This window comes from Gavialis gangeticus, unplaced genomic scaffold (assembly GCF_001723915.1).
Source record: "Gavialis gangeticus isolate Ggan-Ray unplaced genomic scaffold, GavGan_comp1, whole genome shotgun sequence".
Classification (NCBI taxonomy): Eukaryota; Metazoa; Chordata; order Crocodylia; family Gavialidae; genus Gavialis; species Gavialis gangeticus.
In genome coordinates this window covers 57,042,418-57,052,001 of record NW_017729025.1, presented here as the reverse complement: position 1 = coordinate 57,052,001, position 9,584 = coordinate 57,042,418, and the positions used below count along the sequence as shown (strand labels likewise).

At 39.6% G+C, this 9,584-nt stretch overlaps 1 protein-coding gene across 1 annotated transcript in view; it reads right to left on the bottom strand.

The window, feature by feature from the left end:
- SEC23A (Sec23 homolog A, coat complex II component) overlaps window positions 1-9,584 on the bottom strand; it is a 50,856-nt gene that overhangs the window by 3,649 nt on the left and 37,623 nt on the right. Inside the window, exons 16-19 of the mRNA XM_019518859.1 lie at window positions 8,675-8,836; window positions 7,313-7,399; window positions 6,437-6,592; window positions 4,934-4,999 (exon numbers count right to left, since the gene is read on the bottom strand). Of these exons, the coding sequence (XP_019374404.1) occupies window positions 4,934-4,999; window positions 6,437-6,592; window positions 7,313-7,399; window positions 8,675-8,836 (471 nt within the window). The remainder of the gene's footprint in view (window positions 1-4,933; window positions 5,000-6,436; window positions 6,593-7,312; window positions 7,400-8,674; window positions 8,837-9,584) is intronic.

The following is a 9,584-nucleotide window of genomic DNA, read 5'->3' as shown; positions in this document are numbered from 1 at the left end:
TTTTTTTTTTTTTTTTTTTAACTGACCAAAAGCCACAAACTAGGGAACAGCAGAGCTAGGATTAGTGACCAAGATTTCCTGGCTAAAACCCCACCACAGTCAATACATTGAACAATACTACCTCTACAACTGTTGGTATCAGGGTGAAAATAATAGTATTCTGGCTCTAGCCTTGCTCACTGGTGAGCATTAGTGAGATGGCCTGAACTCTCCTCTACTTGTATAAGAAACAACAGGATTATAAATAACCAAGTTCCATAAACTTGGCCTCATGGGAAATTTTTATTTAGTGTATGATAATACAGTGATCACAAAACAAGGAGAAACTTATTCACAATTTTATGTCCAAATTTTTCAGCCAGCTGATCGCCTCAGGTGTGGTATCATGCAGATCCAACAGAGTTCCATTAAATGCACACAAAGGGCATTCAGAGATGATGTGATTCAAAGTTTGAAAAAAGGGCCACAGCTGCAGTTCAGTGAACTAGTCCAGCCCCATCAATGGATCAGAAATTCATATCTGCTGTGTCCTGTCCTAATTTGGTTTAGAGAAGACCAAAGATGTCTAGGGAGATCAAAGCCAGCTGATCTAACAGTAGGATTTGTAATAATAATTTCTGTATTAGGGGGTGAATTGAGTCACTCCTGCATCCAAGCACCTTGGATGTTAAATGAGTCTGGCTTAAGTAGAACTGCTGTTCTCCAAGTGGGATGTCTAGATCTTAATCTTGGACACAGAGGGTTTAAGAGACCTTCCTGCATAGGCAGCTGCAGGTTATTTTTTTTAGTCCATAATTTAGTTAAGGCAATTTTCCTTAATGTGGGAGGATGTATGTTATTAAGAATAGGGAGGCACTGAAGAGGAGTGGATCAGATTGTTCCTGTGATGATTCATATTACTTAGTCGAGTTGTATGTCAACCTTATCAGTGTGAGCACTGTTTAACCAGACTGAGGCACGGTAATCTGCCAAAGGGTAGACCAGTGCTAAGGCTGTTGTTCTCAGTGCATCAGGTCCCCAAGAAGTCCCAGCAAGTTTCTGAAGCTAAGTGATTTTTATAGGACAGTGTTCTATCTAGGATGATTCCTAAACATTTAGGAGTACTGTTATGATGTAGAAGCTGATTTCTGAAAACAATAATGGGTTGATAATTAGTGTGTTTATTGTTCAAGTGAAATGCAGACACTTTGGTTTTCCTAGAGTTTAGCCGGAGGTATTGCTTATAGTACATATCTAAAGTATTCAAAACAGATGCAAGTATTTCTGCTCTGGAGAAACAAGATTATTGAATAACAAGGGCTGTTGTGAACTGTGACCGTGGCCCCCTTTTCAAACTTTGAATCACATCATCTCTGAATGCCCTCTACATGCATTTAATGGTACTCTACTGGATCTGCATGATACCACACCTCAGGCAATCAGCTATGTCATCAACATATATGAATTTTCTTGAGGAGGTGCCCAAGTAGTCATGAATGAATTAAACCACAGAGGCGCAAGAATTGATCCCTACAGAAGTCCATTGATTAATTTATGTGGTTTATTCTTAGGATGCATCCTAACAAGTGCGCACGTGCAGTTTGCAGTGTCTCAAAACAGTTTGAGACACTGCAAACCACATGCAGTGCACATGCATCCATTTGCTGTGCTGCAAATTAGCAGTGCAGTAGGGGCGATCCCAATGTCAAAAACAAAACAAAACAAAACAAACAAAAACAACCAACCACTGGAAAAAGTGGCATGGTGCATGCGGCAACAGTGTGCACCACCAGAAAGGGAGATTCTGGCTGCTGGCCAAACTCCGAGTGGCCAGTTTGGCACTGCTGCTGTCCCAGGAAGTCCCCAAGACACCACATAAGGTTGCTGGCACCAGCATTAGGTGCTGGCCCCAGCCAGGTCACTTTGCTGCACAGGAGCGCGCATGCAGTGACACACCCAGGGACAAACAGCAACACACATTTGTCTCACAGGAAACACATGCCCGTGCATGTGTGCGCTCATCAGGATGTACCCTTAATGTTATCAAAACATTCTAAAACTATCTATTGCTAAGCATGTTGTCCAGTAAATTTGCAATTTTAAGACAAGGTATGATGTCACATCATCATGGGAAGTGCTCATGTGCGACTGAGGGAGGATTCCACAACTTATACACTGGAGGAGAGCACATCATTCAATAAACTCTCCACTATGTAGTTACAAAACCTTTATAGAGAATATAGGAAACTATGAATAGTTCAAGTAAAGAGCAAATCCAGCATTTTGCTGTTGAAAATTCTGGAGTCTATCAAAATGAAAACTAGCAAGGTTTCATATAGGAGTCTGAGAAGTACATGAAAAATGGCTATTTTTGTATAGACAACATGAAGCTTTGCTGTTCTGTTCATTTAAAATCCTAGTACTACAGAGCACTGAATGTTGGACACTGGTCAAGACTTCAACCTTAAAAAACCCAGTCACCACAAAAGAAAAGAATGAAACTGAAAGCAGGTAGCTTGTTATTTTGTGTCCAAGTTCAGTGTAAGTTATTTCAATACTTTAACTTGAAAATACACCTTCAAACCAATATAAGGAACACTACACTGACATGTTAAGATATTTATGTTATGATAACTTTTAAAATACACTATGGTTAGGAATAGACATAGTTTAGGTCAGCAGCAAACAGAATACACATCTGCCCTTTGTTGGGGCGGGAGGCAAATCTTAGACCAGGTTCCACCATTTTGAAACCAGTCTACATATGCCAAACTTCTGTTCTGTTGTGGGTACAGAGCAGTTTCTTACCACTTATACTGGTAGAAGTATAATGTCCGTACCTGGCATATTTGCAGATATATGTCAAAGTCTGAAAAACGTTACTTATGGTATCGTATTAAAAAGTAAACTACGTGAATTATCATCTTGATGAAAAATCATCACCTCCTGAAACCCAGCTTTGGTGGTGTACTACTGCCCTCTTCAGGTCAAATCTGGAGCAACAAATTGTACGAGCGATTGTAATCAATTTGTGGGTCAGCCAGAACAATATAAAATAACCCAAACAGTGCAGGAAAAAAATCAGGAGTAAAATAAATTCAGTTTAAAATTTATCTGAAAATTGTAAACATGGCCTACCTCACTGAATGACCTAGAAACAGACCACTTGTACTTGGGTGTGTACACAAGTTACCAAAAACTGATCTTGCAGAAGTTCACGTAAGAGAAGGGCCATCCAGCCACGGGGCTCCTGACAGGTCCAGAAACTGGGCATGGGCACTGGTGGCAATGTTACTTGCCACAGGTCAGGAAGCTGCATCCATTAATCCTGCCACTACTCCCCCATCACCACATTTACAGACTCACGGGGAGATCCAGGGGCCAAATGACACAGCCCCGTGTGCTGGATTCCACTGGCAGCCAAGGCTGCACTGAAGCCAGATCTGGTACCTGAAGCCTGGCCAGCACATGGGGTTACACCTACAGACTGTCCCTGCACATCCCTGCACCCCATACTGGATCTGGTCCATGGACTGAGCCTGTCCATTGGATCCAGCCCAAACTGGTCCCATGCCATTCATGTGGTCCACAAAGCCAGAAGGCTGAGCACCAGACACAGAGTACACAATCATATGCCAATCATGTAGAAACATAATTCTACATTTACTTTGCAACAGAGTCTTTTCCAGTATTATTGAAGCTTGTCTCTGCTCTACTAGATCGCAGAAGAATCTACCTTGCCTAGCATGAAATGCTGTTTAGTTTTTTAATTCTTTTTTCCCCCTATTTCCATTATAAATTTGGGGCAGCATTTCATGAAAATTGTCCCATGAAAAATTTAAATTTCAAAAATGTTTCCATTCTGTACATCAGGATAAACTCAACTTTTGACACTTTTTGGGAGGAGGAAGAGGCAGGAAGAGACCCAGGGTTAAAGTATAATGCTTAGTTCAAACCAGAGACTTGAACCTGGGTCTTCCACATGTCAAGTAACCACAATTTGCTATTCCATAATGGGTCTCTTTGGATTTGGCCAGAAAATTGATGAAAGTTAAAACTGACAAATTCATGTGAAAAGTTTCAACAAATCAACATTTTGTCAAAGAATTTCTGATCAGCTCCATCTTGTAATGCTTTAAACCAAATAAACCTTTCATCAAATTACTTGGCAACGCATCTGCTATCTAGACTCCAATACATGTGTATATATACCCAAAATGAGTACACTTCTTTAAGAAATTGCCCTTGAGCTCACATTTACCACAGCTATATTTATTTTTGTGTATTACATTCAAAGCTAGTCAAGAACAGATGAGGGGGGTGCACATGAGCCATAGCTGCAGCAGAGTCAGGGAAATAAATCGCTGCAGGCATCCCTAATTCCTGAACTCCTGTACATTTAAATTAGCTTGCCTTCTGGAGACAGGACAGTGATGCACTCCCCAGCCCTTGTAAATAAAGCTCAACCTCAGAATCTATTAGCTGACAGATGATATTTTCAAAAAATATGACCTGAAGGAGCAGTCCACATTCTATACAATTTCTAAGCTACATTACTAAGACTGATTTTCTGGATACAGTATAAAAAATTCTTTGCACAGGGATTAAATGTCCTCAAATCAGCTTTCTTCTCACTGTAAGGAATGCAAAGAAAGCACTTGATTTAGGAGGACATTTCAGCTGAAGCCCAACAGAAGTTTACAAGCAAACTGAACTATTTTTAGGAGGAATAAAGTAGTAATCAGGCACCTTCTCTTTAATCTTACTACCTTTGTGCAGCATGAATGAATACTGTATGTTTTTCTCATGTTGTTTTAATGCTTGAAACAATGTCCACTATACAGAACAATGTTTCATGTTGTTTCTGAAGCTGGAAAGCTCTGGACATAAAGAAATATTCCTTCAAGAATATTCACCATTCGGATAAGCTTAACCTAATGTCTTAAAGACTTACCTGTCCCCAGGCATACATGTTGTTATGAGTCTGAGAAGGATTGACTTTAGAAAGCAGGAAGCGGGCCTTGAAAGACAGAAAACAATGGGAAAAAAATCATTCAACTAAAATAACAACATTTCTGAATTCCCAGAAAACTACCTCAATTACCTGAAATCCAACAACATGCATTTATCACTTTAGATTTTTTTTTTTGGCAAGAGGAGGTGGAAAGGCATCCAAAAATAAAACAAAATGTTAAGGTGCCTAGATTTTATAAATTACAACAAATGAATATTGACAAATTTTCAAAGTAGTGAGATATGCAAAACTAGTCAAATAAAACATGAAACATTAGTTAAAAAGTGTCAATACCCAACAAAATTAATTGGTGTCTGGTTAAGTTCTTTGGTGCATTGGCCCAGCCTTTTTGACCTACTTTTGTACAGCCCAAAGGAAGCTAGACCATAACTGAGGCTCCAAGGATCTGCAGTACAGACTAAGCAACATATAATGGATTTGTTTGGCAATTGAAAACTGCTCAACACATGCAATGAGCAGTTAATCCTTCTAGCCCAGGGGCAGGAACCTAGGGCTCCTATACATGTGCAAGAAGCCTGCTCCAGTGTGCTGGAAATCCAGTGCATCATAGCAGATTCCATTAATCAAGTCTGCTGGAGAGCAAAAATTAATGTGCTCCAGCAGACTCTAACGTCGTATGCATCAGCATCCCGACGCTGAAAAATGGCAGCGGGGTGCTTTGAACTAAAGCTCATTCTTGTGATACATGTGACACTTGGGCACTTTTATTTAGTGTGACTCACTAATTAAAGCGTCCCTGCAAGCCTCCCAGACCACATGTAAAAATGTCCCTAAAGTCTGCAGTCTCTTTGGACCCAGCCTGTGGACACAGGGCTTTAGTGGCACTCCTGCGGGCACTCTCCCAGGGAAAACTGAGGGAACAAGTGGTGGTGGCAGGAGGGTCCTGGTGCCTGTCCACCTGTGGGTCAAGGTGGGTCATTCTAGTCTGAGGCTGGAAGAGGTTGCCTACCCCTATTCTAGCCCATCTCAATGTTTTTAATTTCAGAGTAAAGCTCTCTGAGTAACAATGAAATTAACCTTAATGAAGTGCCAACATGTGCCCATGTGCTCTACATAACGTAAATTCATACGGTCAAAACAACTGAGAGAAGAATGGTCTTGTATAGGTAATAGGGAAGCTTAAGTCAGTTTAAATTAGTGCTCTTTGTATGATTAATATATGAACCCAAAAGTGTCAAACTCACATCGACCCCTGGCCCAGATCTGGACTATGGGGCTCCAAACATGGTGATGGCAAAGGTGAAATGAGCAGTAAGCATTGGCTACTTTTGGATTTAGTTCTGTCATACTCCCAGCTGTTCAGTCATAATTTCAACATCTCACCAAGTAAAATATGTTTTTATAATGAAACAAAAGCTTACAGGATTATTTGCACACTGCTGACACATCATTTCTTCTGATTAATAATACAGCTTACTGTACCTGACTGCCTCCATGCTCTGTATCAATGTACCGGGGCATTGGGAATCTGGAATGGAGAATTTCCTGGGCATCATCTACTGGAGCTTGCAACAGATGACGAAAGTTTTCATATTCTGGCATGTCCTGGTAGCCTGACTTTCGCCACTGAGCTATGGTCTAAAGAAAAAAAATGCAGAATAAAGTCATCACTCATCAGCAGGATTTTCATTACTGAAACTTTATATCACAACTCCCTTCCTCCTGCCAGACTGGTTTGTGCCTATATATAACTTATTGAAGAAATATCTCTAAGCACAAGATCTAACAAGATGTGTATGTAATGAAAGCAAATAATACAAATCTTTTGGTACCATACATAGTCCTTGTGCTGCTTAAATCCATTCCCTACCTCTGTCAGTCAACCTTTGCTTTGCTAAATTAGAAACTCTGGAGGTCAGAGACCAATCTTGTCTCCAAGCATATCTCATACTCACCCCATGGCACAGCAGAAATACATATTAAGTGTAAAAATGTATCCCAAACTGCAAAAAAAAATATGTTGCTCTATGCAGAAGTTTATCTATATTTTTAAAAGTGCTAACACCATCTAGATCAAACATTAACTCAGCACATATTAAAACAAATGAACCCCAAGCTCCAAGGATTTTCAGTGGAAATAGCAAGTAATGCCACATGCCACTGTATAATGCTATGGTAGACCATGATCCTGTACATATATGCATTTAATCGTATACCTGCAAGTAGTCCAATCAAGTTTAATAATGTATACATATGAAGTCATGCATTCAAGAAAGTGTTTAGAAAGTACAGACCTGAACTAGTAACAGAACATTCCTACAAAAAGCAAGAAGTTTACTTAAAATGACTGGATCTTACCTCTCCATGATAGATAAGGATTTGGAAAAAGGTGTCCATAAGAAGAATACGATCTGCCAAAATGCTGCTGCTATCAAGAAGAACAGGCTGAAACAAAGAATAAGTGCCTCACCTGAATATGGCAAAAGAGTATGCTCAGATATATTAAAAGCCTGTAAAACTCTAGCTCAGAAACAGGATACTTGCTGCAATCGCTTTCACTGTGCAATTTTGAAATGATGGTGGAGGAGGTCTGAGGGTAGGAGAAGGGAAAGTAATCTTGCCCATCACTGTTTGCCCATCGCTCTCATCACACACCTGTTCTGCATCAGAGTATCCATCCTTCTTGCCCTTACTCTGATTTCCCCTTCCTTCTTATGTCCACAACCTAAAATTCCTATCTGATCCTTTGCTTTTCCTCAATTCACCCTCTCCCTCCAGCACAAATCCCAATCCCACTTCTGCACATTCCTGTCCCATCTCACCTCTGCTATTATTTCCCCAGTGCTAGCCGCCTTCATTCATGCCACCCCTTCCCACATACCCCACTCTCTTCTGCCATCATTCCTAACCGCACACTTATACCCCTTCCTCTCCCTCCCTTCTCCTGCTATCACTAGAAACACCAGTCTCAGCTACAGGATCATGGTCACCCATGAACTCTGCCTATCATGCTGACAATACCACCTTGTTTGTTTGTTTGTATTCTCTCATCTCTGTATCCATGCCTACCTTGTTTCATACTGAGGCTGTAAATGCTGGGGTGTTTACAGATATCAATTTTTGTTTTGCATCTGTATAACACCTTGTATAATAGGACCTTGATCCATAACTAAACTAAAGTTTCTGTATGTTGTGATAATAAAGTGATAAAAGTGATCTTTTCTGTAGCAGTCAATCAGATAAAACTAACAAGAAGGAAAGGAAAGTGTTTTGGTTTTATATTTAAACATAAACCATGTTATTTCTAATAAATGTGCAAATTTTTTCAAGATTTATTAAAAAGTGAAGCTTGAAAAAATTGATTTACAAAAGGAGTTAAGTCTTAGTGCAAACGAAGACAAGAGCAAGAGTCTCACTGACTACAAAAGAGCCAGACCTTTATTCCATGCGTCTTAGTTTGAAATGTTGTTGTGTAACCAAGCAAGTTTTGCTCTTAAGACTACTGAGATACAATCAGAATTCAGGTGGGTGCATTCATGCCCCTGTCTTGTTCATAGTTCATTTTAGATAATGCACATGCACAAATGCAAATGCTTGCACACATGGGTAATAAATATGTGTTTGTTCTAATATTTATGTGAACACAAATAATATACCCGCCAATATAATCCCATTACACAGTGTTCTTTTGCCCCATCATTACTTTATATATAATCATACCTCTGGAGGTCCATTGAAAGAATAAGCATAGAGGATTGGTTGAATCATGATAAGTGACTGTGTTAGATCTTGACGCATAAAATGATGACGATAGTATGAACTCTCATCAGGACTGTTGTTAAAAACTTGCAGGAAAGGAGACCTTCTTAAGTGAAACATAAACTGCAAAACAAAAGAAGTCCAAGAACTGATTAGCACAAAACAGAAGGAAAAAATGTGTTTCAGAATAACCGGTACTAGCTTATGCCACCTCAGAAGCATACCGCTCCAAACTGAATCTTTCAAATCTTTAATATTTCTAACTCCTCTGTGTACCTCCTTTGAATGCTTCTTTTTAAACATAAAGGTCACTCTCAAAATAGATAAGCGCACACAGCAGCTTCTAGCAAGCGTAAAGTTTAACCGCCAACATTTACACATAAAACAGCATGCTCTAATACTCTTAAAATATTTACTACACTATCACGTTTGTAAATTGACTCTACAGTTTCTAGGAGTTTGCATACAATTTTAAATACACAAGCATGAGTTAACAGTAGCTTTACAATCAAAAGGAATATAGTTTTTAAGATCAGTAAATTTGGACCTTGTAGTGCAAATTTGAAAATTCAAATCCCCTTCCTGCTAAACCAATCTTTCCACTAGAATTTTTATGTTTAGACAAGCAATTTAAACTGAAGTTCCACTGAGGTCTATAAAAAGTCCAGACGCCACAGGGTTTTTCAGGTGATCTGAAATAGATTACCAATAAATGCACGATTCCTTTAGGCTGCTTGCAGACATTAAAAAAAAACAAAAACAAAACAAACCACGCATTACTGGAAGAAGCAGCATGTTACTTAAGCCTGCCTCCACAGCATCTGTATAGATTGGGCACATGAGCAGGGCTTTGGGGCATTTATCTAAAGCA